The 21,644-nt window shown below is 42.0% G+C and overlaps 2 protein-coding genes across 2 annotated transcripts in view; one reads left to right on the forward strand and one right to left on the reverse strand.

Annotated features, from left to right (window-relative positions):
• Positions 1-9,877, forward strand: part of LY75 (lymphocyte antigen 75) — a 47,873-nt gene extending 37,996 nt beyond the window's left edge. Inside the window, exons 28-35 of the mRNA XM_087734003.1 lie at positions 319-441; positions 894-1,088; positions 1,482-1,702; positions 2,864-3,038; positions 3,558-3,725; positions 5,033-5,155; positions 5,615-5,782; positions 7,035-9,877. Coding sequence (XP_087590129.1) covers positions 319-441; positions 894-1,088; positions 1,482-1,702; positions 2,864-3,038; positions 3,558-3,725; positions 5,033-5,155; positions 5,615-5,782; positions 7,035-7,219 — 1,358 coding nt within the window. The 3' untranslated portion in view covers positions 7,220-9,877. The remainder of the gene's footprint in view (positions 1-318; positions 442-893; positions 1,089-1,481; positions 1,703-2,863; positions 3,039-3,557; positions 3,726-5,032; positions 5,156-5,614; positions 5,783-7,034) is intronic.
• Positions 9,878-15,538: 5,661 nt separating this feature from the next.
• The window catches only part of LOC104010081 (unconventional myosin-X-like), a 94,938-nt gene continuing 88,832 nt past the window's right edge, over positions 15,539-21,644 (reverse strand). The window contains exons 38-41 of the mRNA XM_087734036.1: positions 21,348-21,471; positions 19,449-19,898; positions 18,471-18,662; positions 15,539-17,882 (exon numbers count right to left, since the gene is read on the reverse strand). Of these exons, the coding sequence (XP_087590162.1) occupies positions 17,769-17,882; positions 18,471-18,662; positions 19,449-19,898; positions 21,348-21,471 (880 nt within the window). The 3' untranslated portion in view covers positions 15,539-17,768. The remainder of the gene's footprint in view (positions 17,883-18,470; positions 18,663-19,448; positions 19,899-21,347; positions 21,472-21,644) is intronic.

A 21,644-nucleotide genomic window follows, 5' to 3' on the forward strand; every position in this document is an offset into this window, starting at 1 on the left:
ATCAGGAAAGATTGCTGATATTTTTATGTTCTATGCAGAGGATTTTTACTACGTACAACTTGAAGTGACAGTAGAACCCACAAATATGTCTGGAGCTGATGCCTTTCATTTATCCACAAAACCAGGGGAAGCGCTGTCAATAATACCTTTGAAAATTATTTTCGCACTGTTCATTTAGTTATTATGTTATAAAGGTCTAGCCTTTACACATTCTTGACCTGTCTGTAATAATTATTAACAATAATAGCAAAAAAAAAAAAAATTTTTGTAACTGAAAGGTGAGTTTGTAAGAAAGTAATTTAAAAAAATTTTCCACAGACCCAGAAGCATTTGTTCTGAGCGTTCGAGATGAAGAAGAGAATAACTTTGTTACTGAGCAGCTTCGTTCTTTCAGTGGTCTGGCTATGTGGGTCTGGCTGGGTGTCATTTATGATGACAGTGGTAAGATTTAAGTTGTTTGGGTTTGGTTTTTTTTTTTTTTTTCTTAATAACTGGATTGGAGACAAAGTTTGCAGTATTTTAAGTGCATGTTTCTTTCATGTTTCAGTATACAACTAAAGTAAAACTGAATGCAAACCTATAATAATGCTTTATATTTGTATTTATCTTTTACAAGAAAATAACTGGACATGCTTTCTTTTTGAGTAATAATTAGATCCAGTATGTTCTGTTTAGTCTAGATTTGATTTCCCTGGAAAGCAGGATTTAAAAGGGCCTGGATGAGTAATGCTAACATATTTAGCATTGTATATGCAACTGATTTACAGTAACTTAGAGTATCACTGCATTTTTTCCAAAGCGAATATCTGTTAATGTCATTAATACATTCAAAGATAAATGGTATTTGTATACATCATGCCAGTGTTTTAATAAACATGCAATGTTTTCCACAGATAAAGTTCTCAAGTGGTATGATGAAACTCATCTGACTTACAATAACTGGAGGCTGGGAAGACCTAACATAAAGAACAACAATTTTTTTGCTGGTGTAAATCTTGATGGTTTTTGGGATATTTATAATTATTCTCAAAGTTGGCATGCTCATCACTATAATGTGTACAGTATTCTCGCCTGTAAAATTGAAAGGGGTAAGTAGCAGAGAAGATTTATGTGTAGTATTGGAGTGTTGGATGAGGGTCATAATTTGAGTCCTGGTTCTGCAGTACCTGCTATATAAGGCTTTAGTTTTGCTCCCAGTGAAACGCATGGCACAGCTATCATGGACTTCTGGGGTTATGTGGTCAGTCTGTGTATCACTGCTGTAATATTCTGATCAGGAGGAATGTGCTTGCTATACTCCTCCATCAACTGCTCACAGTGTTCAAAGTAGCAAAAGATAACTTACTTGATATAAATGGCTTGTACTGGACACTTTAATGGTTGAATTACATTGATATAGATGGATTTTAATGCTTTCTGTATGTTCCTAGTGACATGAATGAAGTGCACAGAACTTGTTGTCTTCTTACCCTTTGAAATAGGACCCCAACAGCACAAGCCTCCATTGCCTCAGTCTATTCCACATGGAAACAGAACATACAGGATCCTTCAGAAAAAGTTAACATGGTATGAGGCACTGAGAGAATGCAAACACAATAGGAGTGATTTAGCAAGTGTGCACAGTGAATCACAACAGTTATTTCTAGAAGATATTGTCAAGCAGGATGGCTATCCTCTGTGGCTTGGGTTGTCAATTCATGATGTAAGTATATACTGTTGGTAACTTCAGTAACACAGCTTGTAAATAATTTGCTGCACAGGGTATGAAATGTTTTCTGATGCTTTTTTCCAGTTTCTTGGAATTTCTATTCCATGTAGTAAATTACCTGCTTTTTCAACCCCGTGTAACATATGTTGAAGTATATTAAAGTTTAGTGTATGTAGCCACACTGAGATATTTTTCCAAATCCTTGAAATTTTAAAATAAAATAAAGGTCCCACATCATGCCTTGCGGCACAAGGAAGTGCAGTTTGCAATGCTGTCTTTACAGGCTCCAGATTTATGGCCCTCTGTAGGATCAGATTCCATTAGCAAATACAATCAGACAAGGCTGTAGGGAGCCTGTTTAGTCCACGGCAGGACTGGCTCTCCAAGGCAGTTCAGGAACTGGCTCTCTGGCACGTTATGCGTCCCTTCTCCCAGCAGGCGTAGCAAGAGACAGCTGCAGATCCTCCTCCTCCTCCTCCTCCTCCTCCTCCTCCTCCTCTGTCTGCTTAACCTGGGAGCCAAAAGCCTGTGGCCCCAGCCCTGCTCCCCACACTACTCCCAGACCTGGCCATGGTAGCTTATTGGCAAGAATACCCCTTTGCAGAGAGAGGTGTGTGATTTCTATGCTACCTCTGCCCATCCTTTGGCCTGAATGGGTCCCTCCGCTTCTCACAACTGACCCTTCATTGTCATGGCTTTCCAGCAGTGTATCTGAAGTAGGAGCTAGCACAGGAAACCATTCCCGAGCTGGCCAGCTTTACTCGCCAAGGCCATCTCGACTGTTTAGCAGTTTGCAACATATCTAACAACGTTCATAGCAAGGAAGGCAGACCGCTTAAATGAAACAGCAGGATGAAATTAAGTAAAATGTTCCCCATAGGATAAAACAAGGCTAATTGCAGGTTTAAACTTAGAGACATGCCCCAGTTTCTCAGTTCACACAAGTAAGCAGGATTTCTATGTTAAGTATTGATTGGTAAATGCAAACTACTTTGTACATTTATTCAGCATGGATTTAGAAAATGAGGCAATTGCACTTTAATTTATCACTCTACAAGGGATAAATATTCCTACATGAGTTAGTAATGACTGACAACATTTAAACCACAACCATATGCAGTGGTTTAAAAGTTGTGGATTTTTTTCTTCAATTAGGGAAGTAAAGCTAATTTTGAATGGTCAGATGGAAGCGACTTTGACTACTATCCTTGGGAATTAGAAAACTCAAATACTACTGAGAACTGTGTTCTATTGGATACTAAAGGATCTTGGAACCGTACAAAATGTACAAATGTTGCTGAAGGTGCCATTTGCTATAGCCCTCCAAACAGTAAGTGTTGTTATTAATGCTTTTTGTAGCTATCTTATGTATTCTATCTTTACATGTTGTATTTAGAACTTGAAATGAAGGCTAAAATACTACACATTATTCCTTCTTTAAGAAGAGTTGTCTTTCATGAACGGTAAAACACTTTTTAATACTTAAAGGACATTAACTGTCTCCATTCCAGTGGTGAAAATCTCAAACAATCCTGGGCACTTTTTGATCATCTGTGATATGAATATCAAATTGTATGTATCTTTTCTGAATTGAAATCCACAGCAAACACATACACCAAACTTCAAAACCCCCTAAAAGGCAAGAAAAAATGGTTCCCAAGTCTTTGGGACTTGTCTTACGCTCATTTTCAAATTCATCTATGACACATGAAGAAGGAATGTAAGCTAACTGAGTCATGATTGTTGGTAGGAGAAGTAGTTCTTGTTAATACTCACTGTCCTGTTACTACAAAAAGACTGAGCGCAACCTCCTGCAGCAGAAATAATGTCAATTTCTTTGTCTTTGCAGAGAGACAATTACAGCCAAAGCAAGCGAGCAGAGCTCCAAGGTGCCCGCAAATTAGCGGTACCCTACAATGGATACAGTATAAGGATCACTGTTATGCATTTGACATGGCGTTCTACAATTTTTCAGTATATAATGTGGAAGATGCTAAGAAAGTCTGCCAGAAACTGAGTACGTTTAGACTCTCTCTCACATTACAACTTCTAATTATTTGAAAAGGAAAAACACAAAAACAAAAAAACCACAAAAACAACCAAAAAACCTACACTGGTTATACTTTAGCTTTTCAGCTTTTATGCTTCTTTAGTTTAGGAAGAGTAAGAGCAAGCTTTATTTTTGAACATCTGACTAAGGTTCTTGGCAAAAGTCTGCAATGTGCTGACAGTTTGTTTGGCACACAGATATCTGCAGGTAAAATGCAGATAGCCATTGATAGAGGATTCAGAAATTTAAGGCTTACAGTTTGGAAGAAACCATTTTATTTGCATACAATTAACTTTATAATAAATAAAGTTAGTGCTGTTAGCAGTGTTTTCTTATGATATCCTTGCATTAGCTGCTTGCTAATAGGGAGTTTGCTAACCTATCAAATGGTTCAAAGCATGTACTTTATAGATGCTATTAAGGCACATAGTATCACTGAAAAACTTAATTTTATGTCAAATCAAAGGATTTTCTGTCTTCTTTGATAAGCTATGTGGGGAATTGTGTTGCAGAAGATGATGTTAAGCAGTCTCGTGTACAGAATTCTTGATCACCTCCTTAGCTTAGGAGCTAGTGACTGCCATAACTTACTTTTATTGAATTATCTTATGATGTGAAGGTGAACTCGCTATGTAGGATGAAAAAGAAAAGGTGCAAGTAGTCCCAGTCTTGGATGCAGTTTTATATTCAATCCTACCTGGCCTGGTAGTTGAAAGAGAAAGTGATCTTTCTCTAAATTAAGCTTCTGGCTTATATTTGCATATACTTGTGAAGAATGGGTATGCCCTGAGCCTGTCTCCAGTATACCCTTTCCTCCCTTGTATTCCTTAATTGCTATAACACTGTATAAAACCTGAGGCACAATGAGGGATTGATTTAGAAATTAACTTGACTCAGCAAAATGCTGAGCTTTTATTCAACTGTCTTTTTGAAAAGGGCTTACTACTTGGAGAAGACTAGTAATTCTGAATGTGGCATATCTTTTGATATCTTTCATGTATGTAGTCCACAGCTGCAGTAAGTTTACTCCCATTTTATTTTGTATGGCCTGCTTGAATAACCAGTCAACTGAGGCTGTCTTATATAACATTACGCTGTATTTTGGGGAATGAGGGGTTTATATCTTTATTCTGCAGGTTACTTCAAGCTAATTTTACAAACGCAGATCAGCAAATCTTTTCCCGTAGTAATTGTTCCCACAGAAAACTCAATGTACAAGCACCACGGAAAAATTTCTGAAGTTGCAATTCTGACTGGTTTCCTCTTCCCCTTAGATCCTTCAGCAACCCTTCTGACTATAGTGGATGCTGAAGAAAATGCATTTGTGAGCACACACATAAAGGAAAATGATCTCATCACCAAGAACGTATGGCTTGGCCTGGCTCAAAGCTCTAAGGGTAAGAAGTAGCAACCATGTATGAGCATGAGCGTTTCATGCGGTAAATAAAAATACATGAATCCTCAAATAAGAATACAGTTTTGTAGTGCTGATAGCCTACAGTAACTTCTGCCTGAGGTAGGAATCCCTCATTTAGCATTATAGCCCTTTGGACTTCATTGTAGCTTAAGTCTCTTCCTGTTGCACACTTAAGGTAATCAGGAGTCACTGACATTCATTTTCCCCAACACTGTCGTTGGTGCCTAATGGTTAGGCTGTAAATGCGTCGAATGCTAAAAATCTGGAGAAGAGGTGTGGCTAAAAGTAATGTGTTCATGTTTATTGCCTTTAATACACAGGATAGATAGTCAGCCCTGTTTCTTTTAGCAACATAAAGAAATCAATAGATTGTGAATGACATCGTGTAGCATTACAGCATGTTTTGGTGATCTAAACTAAGCGATTTTTTTCCCAACAGATCAGTCCCTGAACTGGCTTGATGGCTCATCAGTTAATTATGTCAACTGGGAAAACAAAACGGCAGAGGTCAATGAAAAATGCAGTGTTATCCTGTCCACAACTGGCACATGGTCCAAAGTTGACTGCACTCATAGTCAAAGCAGAGTGGTTTGTAAAGCTCCTTTAGGTATGAAGCACTGATTTTAGCAGAGACTTAATTTTATAGTGACTATATTCAGGATTTTTTTTTTTTTTGGTGGGGAAAGTCTGTGTTGAAATAATGAAAGTGCAATTCACAGAAGAACCTATCAAGTACCTCTGCCTAAGCAGGAGCCTTCTGTTGCCGTTTTGCCATAAAATTGCATTTCAGGGACAAATTCTCTAGGAATTTACTTCTCCTGGCTCCCACTATCCACTTAAAGGGTAAGGGAGAGAATGAAATTTCCACTTGAAAGAGAGCAGAGAGTAGTTGCTATCGCTTCTTACCACAGGGTATCTCTCATGGGGGAGTCTGTGTAGGCGGGAACAGAAAGACTTCTGCTTGTAGGAGATACCAAGTAAGTGGGTACTGCAGATTGTGTTTTCAGTCTCGAGGAGGCTACTGAAAATGGTGCCCTGCAGCTCCAGAAAAAGACTTGGGCCTCATGTTACTTCCTCATACTCTGCTGTGCCCAGGAAAGCATGCAGTTACCCGAGCATTAAGCAAGCAAGTTCTAAAGTGGAAATGCAGGAATAGATATAACTTCATGCTGCTAAGGAAGACCTCAGCAAGATCTTTTCGGTCCAAGGGAAGCATAATGCCCTCCCACTCCAAGAGAGTCCAGAACTCATTAGATTTCTGAAGTATACAAACCTTGAAATGAGTGCAGCATTTACTAATAGGATTTTTGGACCTCTGGGGTCCCTTCCAACCTAAACATGATTAGGACCCTGGCGGCCAATGGTAGAACCCGAGGGAAGGGCAGGAGGATATGCCAGGGGAGGTTTAGGTTGGACATTAGGAAAAGGTTCTTCACCCAGACGGTGGTGGAGCACTGGAACAGGCTCCCCCAGGAGGTAGTCACGGCACTGAGCCTGACACATTCAAGCAGCATTTGGACAACGCCCTCAGACATATGATGTGATTTTGGGGGTTGTCCTATGCAAGGACAGGAGCTGGACTTGATGATCCTTGTGGGTCCCTTCCAACTCAGGACATTCTATGATTCTAGGAAATTAACAACAGAATGATCAAAAATAAGCTAGCAGATGCTGAATCATGTGGGAACCTAACTTCCCACACAATGAAGTGAAGACTATTAATATGATGAAGCAGTTTGCCTTAACTTCAGCTAACTGCATGCAGTATTAGTGTATAGCTACCTAAGCATCAACCCCGTGACAAAACATTCTTACCAAAACTCTTGAAGAATAACTATTTGTGTTTTGTTCTGTTACAGGTTCTAATCATACTGGGGTGGCTGTAGCATTTGCCCTGCTAATTATCTTGGTCTTCATTGTTGGATTAGTGTGGTATCTCTATAAAAAGAAGCGTCTTCACTGGAGTGGCTTCTCTTCAGTACGCTATCAGAGAGGGATGAATGATGATGACACTGAAGATGTATTCACAAAAGATAGCTATTGAGAAACTGTTCCTTCTGGGCAATTTAGCATGAACTTCACTGTGTGAAGCCATAAGGAATGAACTACTTGATGTTTTATTACTTCTTTTTGGAAAAGTAATAAGAAGGTTATTAATGGGGGCTAAATTCTGTTCTTTTATACAAGTGCAATTTTTATTCAAGTCCATGGTAATTATTGACATTTGGCCTCAGCCATTTAAGGTGCAAAGTTTCTAGGGTTCTGTGATATTTTTTTAATTTACAGTATCTTCTCTCTTTACTGGAGTTTTTAATGGTATAATTAATGCCAACAGTACTTCATGCAACATCACCTTAACAAATGCACTTAAAATTGCTACATGAATTCTGTAACTTTGTACAGTTATCCATCAATAACTTCATGCCAAATGATGTACCGTTTTGATACGCTGTAAGGGTTTTGCTGCTAGCATTGGGTTACCCTGTAGAAGCTAACACAAAGACGATAAATAGGAGACAAACCATCTTTGTGTAGCAACTTTTGTAATAAGCAGTTATAAATTTTGACATAGCAGGGGAGAAGGGAGTTACCAGATAATTAAGTATTCATTCCCATCCAACTAGAATTTAAATTTTCTTGGTTTAGTGGAGGAAGATCATATTGTGAACACACACCACCCCCCAAAGAAAGACACACAAAAACCCCTATGTTATAGTGGTGAGAGAAGAATCTTCCTTAGAATGTACATCCATTTTGAATAAAGGCTTAGGGGGAATATCCTACACTAAAGCCCTGCCATCTAGGAGTAAATTACATAAACATTGAATATTTGAAGCCTGAGACTGTGGCAAGCTGGCAGATCACTACTCTTATCCCCTGAGGGTGGTAGTGGGGCTAACAAAAATACCCATTAAGGGCTAACTGCAAACACAAGCAGAACTCCCTGAGCCCTATATAAAAGCAAAGGCATGAATGTTACGTTTTATCCTGTGACATAACTGTTATTTAAGTAAATGGTTCAGTTTCCTTTCACAGAGTTTTGAAAGCACAAATAGCAGGAATGTTTACAGTGAAAATCAGTATCTGGACCTAAGTATTAATTAAATAAGATTAAAAAACCTGCACTTAGAGTAGTATTTAGAGAAAGACGTACCGCATTCTGTCTTACGTCTTCAAACTACTCTGAAATTTTGACCCGAGTGATTTTCTTGTAGATCAAAACACAGAAAAGACCTGCTCCATTTCATGATCTGTCACACTGTGACACCCAAGGACAGGAGAGTTGCAGTGACGGTGTTCCTTGTTCTGTAACGAGATCCTCCTGACATTTACTTTCCCTAATACTCTTATTTATACTAGGGTTAAATGCCTAACTTTAGAGGTGAAATATGTCATCTGTCCAGGAAACAAGATAAAGAAAGATATATCGAAGGAAGGCGTGAGAAAGAATGTGTGGTAAATAAACTTCTGTATATAAATGCTAAAAATACTTGAGTAATTTACCTAAAACTTAAACTTGATTTTTGTATGTGATGCGTCACTGTGGCCTTTTCTATGCACTCCAAAGAAAGCTATAAAGGGAAAAAGGAAGACAGAATTTTATCTATTGATTTCTCTCATGGTTTGATCAATTAATGTTTTGAAAAAGTCTAGACTTTTTTAATGCACAATACAAAGAACAGGCACATTTACTTTTATGAAGGAGGATATGTAACAGACCACATCTGTTCCCCATGTAATGGTGGCAGATATGATAAATAGGAATACACTTGGTCTGACATGCTGAGAAAAGTACTACTGATTTCTCTGAAGCAACGGTGCGAGGTCATGATGTTCAACTGCCTTTTTTCCCCTGCAGTTTACTTACATTGGCAGCACTTTTCTTTGTTCCTGTTTGCACTATTTTGATAAGCAAGTGTTTATCATTTGTATTGAGAAATAGAGAACTTCTTGTAGATACCGCTTTAGAGCCTGTTGAAACAGCAGCCTGAAGGGGCACAGTCAAGGAACCATTGTGTGAGTTCACTGATCAAAGAAGTAAGCACTTTCGTCGTTTATTTGGTACTTTGGGCACAATTGTGAACGTTTTCTTTCTTCTTTCTTGAGATAACTTGTAGAAAAAGTAGTTATGATGCTAGTTACTACGTAATGAAAATAACCCTCACCCACCTTAAACTTACCCTGGTATGAGAAGTGTTTGAAACATAAGAAAGCCTGGTTCCTGTCATCTTCTGGTTTAGCTTATATGCCTAAGTGCTTTGCCAAATGACCCCTAATGTAATGGACTAAAAAGTGTTGTTTATTGTCCTTTTCTAACAACAGTAGTAAGTGGGGAAAAATATTTACGAATTCTCATGTTTTGAGATTTACTAATTTTATAGATGTTTATACTTTGAGAATTTTTAGGTGTGAAGCTCAAATGGAAAAAGGACATGAGTAGTAAAATCTTAATTCTCCAACACATGAATATATACTTTTTATTAAAAAATCATGTATTTTATTCTTATGATTGATGTAAATAATTTTTTAAGGCCCCATTTCTTGTCTCTGTTTCATCATACCCAAGTTGTCTAATCACTGGTAATCCTCTGAGTAAGCACAACTGCCTTAGTGCAGGTGAGTAACCCACTTTATTTGAAATACATAGAAAGATTATTCAGTAGTATTGTTATTGAAAGAATAAAGTTAAATAAAACACTAAGCTGCTTACACTGGTTTTATTTCTGTGGAAGCAGTTATCACAGCTAAGGTAAAGCTCATTAATCACTGGGTGAAAAAAGCACATACCACAGCGGCTGTGATCACCATTAAAGCAGATAAGTAAGTGTTACCACAATAAGAAAACTGTAGAGGTAATAAATACCTTTGTATTTAAAAAGGATGCCAGTAAACTTTCTTTTTGCAGTTGAAAACATACTTTATCATGGAACATGGTTATACCTAGCTTTTATCAAGCTGCTGCTGGGTTTGCACAGAAAGGGAGCATTACTCTGTGCCTTCTTTTTTTTTATTCAAGGTGTAGTTCATTAGCATATGGGCAAAGTCAAATTACTTTCAGCCATGTAACATTTGCAATTAAAGCATGAGATGTATTCATTTTAAGTATCATCTGAACTCTCAATTCCAGACCTCCAAAATCTGTGACTGCTGGTCAGTGTTATTTTTAGCTGCAGTAATGCCTTGCTGTGCTTGCTGGGAGAAACATCCTATTGTGCAAGATGAGGAACGAAGTCATCCATTTCAAGAACATTAATTAAAAACTGAAGACGATGAGCAAGGAAATAGAAGCACAGAAATGAAATGCTTTCCCCAGGTCACAGAGCAACGGAGTTGGGAAGACGTCCTAAAACTCCTTCCTCTCAGAGCACAGGCTGTCTGCTGGACCATGGTAGCCCTAGACAAAACCTGGCCAACTTCAGGTAAACGCACAGAGCTTTTTTTGCACACTCACAACTTGCCCCGTGACTCTGTCTCGTTGGCCTCCCTCTTGTTAGGGCAAAGCTCACGCCTGTGGGAATGAGCTCCTGCCACGGCGAGCAGAGCAGCCTGGGTTTTGGTTCCTCTTCCTGAGTTTTGCCCAGTCTCTGAAGACTCTGGCATGGAAAGGCTGATCCACATCTGCCAGCAGACCAGCCAGCATTTTTATTTTAACACTTTCTGCATCAGTAACTTAATTGACACAGAAGTCAACCACGAGTGCTTATGCATGAGCACCATTTGGGCCTGATGCATTTGTTGTATTTCTTATCGTTTTTTCCTTTTTCTTTAAACCAAATGCACCATCTGCTCGTTGCTCTGGACATATGTTATACATCTAAACATTTCTGAAAGGAGGAAGTAAATTGCATGGCCTGTCAGTGATATTCTTTTTGGTGTGGTTGCAAATAAACAAAGACCAAACATTACAACTTTTGTTGCTAAAAGAATTACAATTTGGGCCCTTTATGCATCCGCTGTTGCTGTGTGTATGGAGCACAGTGGGATATGTAACGCTCAGGTTCATAAAAGTTAGTCAAATTCGTGTCAAGAAGTACATAAAGTTCTTGTTACCAAATTAAACCAACTTTGCACAGCTTTAAAGTGAGAACTATGAACAATATTAAAGAACTAAGCTTAGGAAAAACGAGATGAGCTACTGGGGAGAAAAATTCAATTGTCACTCTAATGGACCTTGCCCATTTAGTTCTGAAGACTTCTAAGATGAGAGTTGACAAAGCACTAGAAAAGGTAATTTTCTGTTGATAGCAAATTAACTTGCAAATGGTGCACAGCATAAATGCCATTTAAAAGTGCCGTTATCTTGGGTTTATTCCTTTATGGTATTTTCACATTGAAAACTCCTGTGCACTCTATTCGTAATATCTGCCAGTAACTGAGATTTTTAACAGATTTGGGGGGTGGGGGTGGTAGTGGAGGACACCAGATGAGGTTTTTATTGTGATTACACAGTAATGCACCACAGACCGTAAGTCTTTCTGGATTTTTATTTGGCAATGCAGAAGGGACTATAATTACAAACAGCACAACAGCCGTTTGTTAGCTTTGCTCCTTTTCAGCATCAATAGAATAATTTACTCCAAGGTGGCTTTTAAGAAAGTGGAATTTCAGTGATACAAAATAATTATCGCAAAATGTGCTTTTTTCATTATGCTGGCCCCTCGTGCACATTTTTTGTTAGAACAAATGAGAACAAAGATCTTTTTCTGCATGCTTATATCTCAGGACACTCATACAGATAGTACGTGTTCTACTCCTGCTTTCTATTAAAGTTGTTCAAATGTCACGTGTCACAGTTCCCCTTTAGCAGATGATACTGAATAGATACTTCTACAAAAACGTGGTGCTTACACTCCGTAAAAACTAGCAGGATTTGTATGCGTGTTCAAATTAAACTTACAAAGTAGTTGGTTGAGATGATTTCACAAATGTGCATGATTGATTGAACGTCATCCCCGTGAGCAATTGAACTGCTTTCTGTTTCATTGAAACATCTTTATTTTTATAAAGATGATCCGGGTGTTTAAAGAGCATTTTGTGCCAAGTGAGAGTGTGAATTATACATGCACGTGGATAACAGGAGGCCACATTTACACAGGGCTTGGATTGTGAGCTACTTTGAGGAAAAGGGCTGGGTTCCCGAAATTTCCATCTTGTACTGTCTCCTGCGGCCGCTGTTCTGCTTTGTACCTGTTCTGCCTCATACCAGCTGCGCAGCACTGACAAGTAAGCCACCAAATGATGAACACGCCACCACGGGCCCGAGAGCCAAACGGGCAGCCTTACGCCGGCACAAGCTGCTGGGAAAGGAGACCCAAAACCACCACCTCCTAAAGAGCAGCAGCGGCCACCGGCCTGAACGGCACGGGGTGAGCGCTGCCAACAGCCCCGCCGCACCGGCACAGGGTGCTGGAAAGGGCCACAACAGCCAGCACGGACAGCCAGAACAACCCACAACGCCAGGGCACCACAGCCCCGGCAGGGCTGGGTCCGTCCCCCTCCTCTGCGAGCAAGAAACCTCCAGCAGCCAGGGAGAGAGCGGCTTTCTCAACCCCAGCCCAAGCACTCACAACACCACAAGAAGCTTGCTGCAGGCAACAGCCAGCCCTCCCCTCTTCCAGCCCCGGGGACTCCCTCTGCATCTCCCCTCTTTCTGCAACCAGGGCTTCTCCTACTACACAGATTCAACATCCTTATACCCCGCGCCAGGCTCACCTTGCAGGATGAGCTCTGCTTCGAAGCACTTAAGCACAGGCCTTCCTCCACGTGCCTTTGCTACCAGCAAAGACACAGCCCTCCCAGGGCAGCTGGGAGGAGAAGGCTCCTGGTTTAAATCCTGCTCTGCCCACAGGCACACCCTGACGAGGCACAACGGGGGACAGCTGCGTGCCCCCTCACCCAGCTTGGTGCGGCGGGTAAGCAAGACAGGTAAGCTGCTCCTATGAACGCATCTGCTCCGTGACCGGCCTTGCAAAAACCATGCCCAATGCCTCACGCCTTACAGAACCAGCTGAGTTTCTATTGTTAAGAGTTGCATGGGATTTTCTGGTGCTTGGTTTTACAGAAGGGACACGTTTGGGTTGGTAATCCTGAGACATTACAGCATTTCAGGGAAGGCCTGAGGCATCTGCTATGCTGGGGGGCAGCGCCTGGGGGCTGTGGGAGGCCACGGACGGGTCCCTGGGTGCAGCCTTAGGAGCCGGAGCCGGGCTCCCCACGGCCGGCTGTGCTCTGCACCAGCCTGGCTGCCCAAGCCGTGGGGCAGCGGCGGGTAGCGCAAGCCTGGCAACAACCAGGAATCACCCAACATCATAACGCGTTTGCACCTGGCTGCATCCAGCCCTAAACACCGGTGCAGAGTCCGGGCACGCTGTGTGCTGGCGTCCTCCCCGCTGGGGTTTAACAAACAGGCTGCCCGGCACGCAGCCGTGCTCGCAGCGCAGCGCTTCGCAGGCGCGTGGAGAGAAGGGACTTTTTTACTCGCAAGCGCATTCTCAGCAACCGCCTCTCTGTCGACGGTGGCACGGGGCCAAAGCGTATAGCCAATTGTAGCGTTAGGAATCGCTGGTATAAAACGTGGACAAGCGCTTAGCAAATTTGCAATCCACAGATTTAGGAGCTTAGATTTTACAGTGGGGACTGGAATTCATGTGTGAGGGATTTGCTTAAATGCCCCAGGGGAGCGTGTCCTCTGGAAGTCAATGCACAGAGTAATGATGCAACATGCAGCCTACATATGGCACGGCTGTGTGTTTTAGAACAAGGTGTAAATAAACAGTTGCAGTTTACAGTCAAACTGGTTTAATAATTAGGTATGTGTGCTTGTGATATAATGTCCCAGGGGCTGTGATTTTGTTTATAACTGATTTTATGATTACTGTGTAGGTGCTGATTATAAATTTACCCTGTTCCAAAGCCTAACTCTAACACCAATTGGCATGAAACTGTTTCATATTAAAAAAAAAAAAAAAATAGAGCATGCAAACTTGAAGTAACTATTAGAGAAATACTGGGCTGGAGGCCAGCGGGGACCGCACGTCACACTGAGTGATAAGACAGAATTAGCATGGGGGTGGGAGAGCACCATTAGTCGGCCAGCGCCTTGGGTGGTTATTCGCTGCAACCAGAGTCATAAATGAATTCGTGCATGTTGTCTTGTTGTGCTGGACCTGCAGTGGTGCATGTTTGTTGTCGTGATAGTGATGTGTTAGGTGAAGCAAGCGGAGTTTGAAATCCAACGGCTGCGAACGAGTGAGACGGGCTAGATAGCGCCCGCTTTAATCCGTGGCGACTGGGGTTGGCCTCTGTGTGTGCCACCAAGAAAAAAAATTCGGCTTCGGTTATTGGCAGCCCAGCCGGCAGCGAGGGGGGAGATGCCGCGCCAGACCCTGATGTGACCCAGGTGTTTCGTCACGAGAGGGCTGTTCAGGAGAGATGTAGAGGCCGAGCAGCCTGTGTTTGGCTTTGGCAGCCGCCTCCACCCAAGCGAGCGGTAGCTGCCCATGTGCGACTTCAGGCTTCCCAAGCAGAAAGGAGGCAGAGAGGGCCTGCTTTTGGAAGTACACAGAAAGGAGCGTAACAGCCGAGGAAAGAAAAGCAACTGCTGAAGTAAGCAGAGGCAGTTCCAGCCTCAAATAAAGACCTGGAAAGACTACGCAAGGTGATAAGGATGGAGAAACTGAAAATCTGTGAACAGCTGGAGATGAAATTGCATAGACCTATCTCCAGGGTCCCAAGGCTCTCGAGAGCATCAGACCATGGGATAATGTATGAGAGCATAGTAATGGGGATTACGCATCATTGCTTGTTTTCCGTACCTGTGTATGCATTGAGGGAACTTTTTACTGCTAGAGGAGAGTCTGGCTGTGCTGCCGACAGCGCAGCTGTCCTCAAGCCAGATTTACCACTGCGGTGACCCATGCTCTTGGTGAACACCATGCTGGGTCATGCTGCTGTAAGAGAAGCACAGCTGGCAGCTTATTTGAGCTGGAAGCGATTTTCTGCTATTAGTGACTTCGGAGGTGCTGAAGAGAAGGGATGGAGCTGATCCTGCAGACTGGGACTTTGGAGACGATTCGTTCCTTGCTCTGCTTTCACCACAGTAACCGTCTCAGAACCAGCCCCGTGGACTCGCGCGGGACGTCTCCCACCGACTAAAGGCGCGACCCAGCCCCAGAGCGAGCGGCAGAAGCTGGAAACAAACTTTCCCCGTTGTAGTGGCCAATTATTGCCTATAATTCGCCACAAATGCAAAATTTGCTCCAGAGAGGAAGGGCTGTTGTCTCCTCATGCTGTTGATGCCTACTTTTCACTTACAAGTTCTGTTAGTTCTCCGAGTAAACATCTTTACACGAGCACACATCTGTCAGTGAATACAGCTTGTGCAATCCAATAATTTATTAAACTTTCCTCTTGTAAAGCCAGTTACAAATTAAAAAAGACAGCAGAAGGAATTCCGTAATAGAAATGAGCAAAATTACAAGTAGTAATGGGAGTTACATTCCCAAGTGGGTTCAAGCTGCCTGCAGCAACCCAAGAGCCAGAACACAGAGACAGTGCAGAGTTAGGACAGGGATAATCAAGGCTATTCCGATACATACAGAGATCTAGTCCGTGTGCGGACCAATACGAAGTGTTATTTCTCAGGTTGCCTCTACATTCCTGTTCTCTCTCACTTGTGACCTGCTCATCTTTTTAGTTTTTGTGACAAAAAGGGGATGCCTGTAGGATCCTTCAGTAAAGCTATTTAAGGCAAACTCCAGTTGAACATATGGTACACGGTAATGGCTATCCTCTTAGGCTGGTTGTGCGGCAAGTGGACAGTGTTTGCACATGCTGCAGTGCAGTGGAAATGAGAGAAAAGCACGGATTACGTACGCTGTGTTTTTTCTTGTACTGTCAACCTCAAAGCGAGAGTGTTCTGCAACACAGTATTAGTGACATGGCACAATGGGAGGATGAACTGGAACAGAACCTGTTGCATACTGACTCCTAGTTTTCTTTTCTATGAAATAGAAATTTCATAGCTAACAGGCCTTAGCTGCCACTTCTTCAGAAATGGAGACATCTGATTCTAACCGTGGAATAAGGCCCACGTTACATACAGCTCTTCAGTTTCATTAAGAAACTGGATGGGCCTTTGCATTCTGGGATCCCGAGACTAGGCAAGGGTCATCGGAAATGGCTAGCCACCACGTTTCTCGATTGCTAATGCAACCAATTTATGGCATGACTGATATTGAATATTGTTTTAAACAATGAAATCAAGTTTCTGAAGTCAAGAGACTGAAGATGACTGTCATCTTTCACTGAGAAGAAAAAAAAATATTCTGCTTCTTCTAATTGCAAGTAGCTATAAAAACCTCCAAGAAGCAGCTGTTTTGGCAAAACAGCATTGTTTTCAAGTTTTGCTGATGACTAGGGACCTAGGGGACACTGGAAGGGAATTTGGGGATTCAGTGACGGGAGCAGTTCCAATTAGAATTTGGAGGAGGATGAAGGGTTTAGCATCTGCTTGCAGTAGTACAGAAGTGAAATTCTTGCCTATAACCATTTATCTAGGCACCTATTCACTCAGTAGAAAACAGTTCACTTAAAACTAAAGTCCAGGGATCCCAGTCATCCTAAAATCCCATACGGAGAAAGAAGGAACTTAACGCAGGCAGGCTGCTCACCACAAAAAACCCTGACCTCTATCTAAAACCCGGCGTTGGTGAAGAACAGCTTTTCTGGAAACGCAACTAAATCCATCTCACCTCCCGGGCTGCCTAGGTGAAAGGCAGTCCTTCGTTTTCAGGCAACAGGTGCTGCTTGGAATGTAGCCAGAATGGCACCTGATGATCTGTTTCCGTGGTGCTAGTCCCAAAGATGATCTCCTACATTGGAGTATTTAGAATTTTAACTTAAAGTGCCACTTTTTACAGTCGTGTACCTGTGAACTTCTATTGGAAGGTAAGGAATCACCTCGGGGGTTTTGTTTGTTTGTTTAATGCTCTCTCACGTAGGGCTGGACCTCTTAGTTGGACCACTTGGCTTCAATTATACAAAGGCATTTTCTTTTAAGACCAGATCAGATCATTAGTATATCCTGAAGAAAAAACCCACAGTGAGTTATATTTTAGAGTTGCTTGCAAAATAAATAAAAAACAAATATTCTTTTAGCAGACCATGCTGCGATCCCATGATCCCAGCTGTTTGCATGTTGGAAATTCATACGGAAGCTTAAGTTTGCCTCCTGTAGTGCAGAAATGATTCTTGTGAATTTTTCTGCCAGTATGACAGGTAATGGTGAAAGCAGCAGAGAGGACAGGCAGGAGAAGAAGGATGCTTCTGATGTTGCTTCTTTAAGGTACTTTGTTCATCAAACAAGCAAGGGGGAAAACAAGTTTTGGGCCATTAATATTTAACAACGGTTGTTGCTGTTTAATGTCTTTGGGCAGAGGTGCAAATCCTATGGTACTGTAGATGTCACTTCAGTTTTTAAACAGTCAGTCAAGTGGAGTTCTTAAAAAAACATCTTTGCTACACTTGTGCTGGCAAGTTGCAAACACCAATCATTAAAACAACTGCCTCTCTCCCGTGGCAGTGCATTCATATCACCTAGTCCAGATGCTAGCACGACTGTCCACACTGGTGGCCGATTTGACGCTGCAGCGTTTCTTCACAATCATGTTGATGTATGCTTTCATGATCTTTATTATCTCGCCCACCTAGAGAGACAACACAATAACAGAAGATAAGCACATTAAAAACCTAATTCCATTGAGGCATACCAGACATTTTGCAGGAAAAGGTTCCCCTTGTCCAAAGTCATGGCACTATAAATTTTGCATGTAACACTAAACGTCAACACGACAGTAAAGAAAGAAATGCCTGACAAGTTTGCGCTCTGTTGTAGCGACACTTAAAAAGCTAGCAGCTCAAAGAAAAGCAACTTTAATGCTACTAAACTTTTTTTTTTTTTTTTGAGTTTGTGAATTCCCCATTCATATACTGGAAGGTAATGAAACAAACCCAGCACACTCATGAACACCCAAAATTTGAAATTCCCAATGCATTGGAAGAACATTCAACCTCCTTCACTTTCTAACCAGCATGGGTTTTTTTTCTGTTTATCCATGTATTCAAGAAGAGGTAGCATGGCACCTTAGGCTTAAGCTCCCTTCATCTTCTCCCTTGGCTGTCCAGTCCATTCAGCAAGAGTTCTCACATATAAACTTGTCTAGACCATGGAAATTAGAGCTTTACTGAAGTGCTAGTAAAACTGCACATATAACAAGTCTTGTGCTTTCATGTACCTGGGATGTTTCAAAGAACATTTCTCTCTCATCCACTGTAATTTTGAAGGTGTTAGGCTGCGGTGCTCCGAAGAAAACAATGTGTTCGTACTGGAACGTTTCTAGTGGTTTAGGATCCCCTCGTTTGTAGACAGACACGTTCTCTGTGCTGACTCCAAGCCAAAGATCGTTCGGAAATCCGCCCTCCTTGCACTACAGAAAGGGAAACACGAAATTTTGCATAAATGCAGCGGAGGATCAAATCATTCAAGGAAAAGCCCTCCATTTCTGACTCTTATAGGACATTTCAACTCTTCACCCCAATAGAAAAAATAGGATGTCTGCAGAAGGAATCTTGTAGGCACTCCTGCTGCAAAGATTTAGAAGTGACATGGCTGTGAGTCAAATACTAGGTGAGTAATAAACAACTGGAATACCTAACAGCTCTCATCAGATTTTAAAGTGATTTAGGAAGTCAATATTCCACTTATTATTTTACAGATAATATAGTAAGTGCAAGCAACTTCCCATGGTAATCCACCTAGGCAGCAACAAAGCTGACAGAACTGGAACTCTAGCAGGCTAAGGGCAGCGATCTGCGTGACCCGGTCTGAGCAGTTTCTGTTGTACTGCTGCAGAACAGGATTGCACTTTTTGCCCGTAAGGACAATAGAGCTTCATTTTACTTTTGCTTTCACTAGCCATCACTTTCTTAAACCCAGAAAAATTTCCCAAATTCTACTGCTCTTCTAATGAAGTGGGCATCCATTGTCTCCCTCCATTTACCAGGACGCACCAGCTTGCTTGCTCTGTGCTCTCTGCATCACACCTCTTTGGATATGTGGTACTGCAGGCTTACCCTAAGCTTACTAAGGCAAAAGGCAGCCAGTTCCAGAAATTCCCTTCTGCTGCTGAGCAATGTAACACACACAGCTCTATCTGTTCTCCAGACTGATACCTCTCCTTGGCAGTAGTTACATGAGTTTATACAACGCTCACCTCAACATCGAACAGGGTTGATCCGTAACCCGGCCACTCCTTTACAATGGACATGTATTTCACCATGGCCTGATGCTGAGAGAGTCCTTGCAGCTTGGTCCATTTCTGTGCTATGCTTGCCCGAGCAGCTGAAAGCTCTTCTTTTACCCACATCTCCATCATCTGCTCCTCTTCTACCTTCTGCTTCTTTACAGAGCCTGTCTTGAAGCCACGTTTCAATGTCCCTTCAAGGAAGCTGGTCCGTCTCCTCTCCAGAGTGTGACTGGTAGTGCCGCTGCTCTTTGTTGAGTGCAGTATTTTGGATTTTAGTCTGTTAACTGGGTAGATTCCATCCAGAGTCCAACTTATTTTAGAATAATCTCCATGAAGGTACTGCAGCCGTAGAGCTGCTAGGCGCTGCAGAGTGTCCTCTGGTGCAGGAAAGTGACCATCTATGAGGCTTTCATGAGCCTACAAACAAACAAGAAGTCCCTCAAACTCATTAGAAAGCAGAAGCACACTTTGTTCACAGCTGGGTCCATGTACAGATTCCTATGGCATCTGCCCATCCCAGCAGGAAGGCCAGTCCCAGAAGGAAAGACATCATTCAGGAGGTCAGAGCAGACGTTATAATAAAGAAGTCAAAGTCTGCAACTGGTCGATGTAGGGGGGAACACCTCTTCCTGCAAGCCTGGACAGAACAGAGATCCCTGAGGGGCCTCTATCCTGTACTGAAAGTCCTACAGTGACGACTGTTTGGGTCTGGAACAGGTGGGAGAGACCAGAATTGAGGCAATTTGTTTTGTGCTGTACCAGCTGCAGCTCCTCTGTGGAGATTATATTCAACACCAGAGAGCCGGATGTAATAAACTCAAGACTCTCAACCTCAGTCTCATTGCACACCAGCACCTCCCACCTCCTCCTCTTTCACTTGATGTCTCCCCCAATCTTCCTGCTTCCCTTTGCCTGTTTTTCTGTGAAATGTATTTATGGTTTTTTTTGCTACATCCATCTAATGTCTGGATAACATCTACTCTCCTACTGTTACTTCTCTTCCACCACTCTCTGCTAGTGACAGCTGTGTAGACTGAAAGCCTTGTCAACGGGGATTTTGGCACAACTGAGTTTCCACAGAGTACTGTGATGTCTTGTTCCTGACCATTTCCTAGACATTCTGTAGTTAACAATACTTCATCTTCATTTCAAGAAAGCCCTCTTGGGGAACCACTGTCTGTGTGATGTACATGCCATCCATTTGACTGTCAGTGAGTTTCAGTCTTCATGACGCTGACCCCCTTTAACACGTGTTAATTAATTTTCAACAGCTATAATTTTCTGAGGCAAGATCAAAGTGCTCATTAGAAGTAAGAAAGATGGGATGAACCACACAGCTGAGTACTCCAGTCAGTTTAGTTTTGCATCCCTAATTGCAAAGTTAGTTCATACCAGTGTGATCTCTGGCCTAACCAGCATCATTGTGCTATGGAGTATAGCGACTTAAAAAAAGATTACTCAGCAGATAAATATTGTCAACTACATTCTCTTTACCTTTTTCTGTAGTACTCTTCTAGCGCCTCTCTGTTAATCAAAAGAAATTGCCCAAAAGATAGGGTTTTTTAGTCAATTCCTGTAACACCCCAAGGATGTGCTGTTCTTGTAAGCTGATATGCAGATGGCTAGATTTTCCAGGTTTTTTTGAAGCCCTTGTTCATTTTTCTTGCTTTTGTTCTAATATTCCTATTCCCTAGAGAACTTTGCAGTATATTTGCTTGGTGGATTCCAGGCAAAAATCTAACCCACTAAATTCTTCTCTTCAAACCAGCATTCCCACTTCTAATACAAAGGTAAGCCAGTTTTCTGTAGACTCTTGTGTGCTTCTGCCACCCTGGAAACCAAATCGTTCTCCCAGAGAGAGCTTACCTGCTCAAACATGAAGGCAAACTCCACCCCATCTTTGGGAACATTCTCAATATCCAAGAAGCAATAAAGCTTGAAATACAGCTGCCACTGTCCTTCCTCCTCTTCTTCTTCAGAGCCAGCAAGTCTGTAAGATAGGGAAGAGAGTGAGAGGGGAAAGAACCAGTAACCAGAAGCACCACGGTACTGGGATGTCCACAGTGCAACTCACAATGTGAAGGTACCCCTGGATTTCTGAAACAGAGAGCATACAGAACTACCTGATTGACCAGGATAATCTCAGTGCAGCAGACTTTTCTG

The sequence above is a fragment of the Nipponia nippon genome, unplaced genomic scaffold, assembly GCF_047370975.1.
Source record: "Nipponia nippon isolate SJK-2023a ecotype South Korea unplaced genomic scaffold, ASM4737097v1 scaffold_5, whole genome shotgun sequence".
Lineage (NCBI taxonomy): Eukaryota > Metazoa > Chordata > Aves > Pelecaniformes > Threskiornithidae > Nipponia > Nipponia nippon.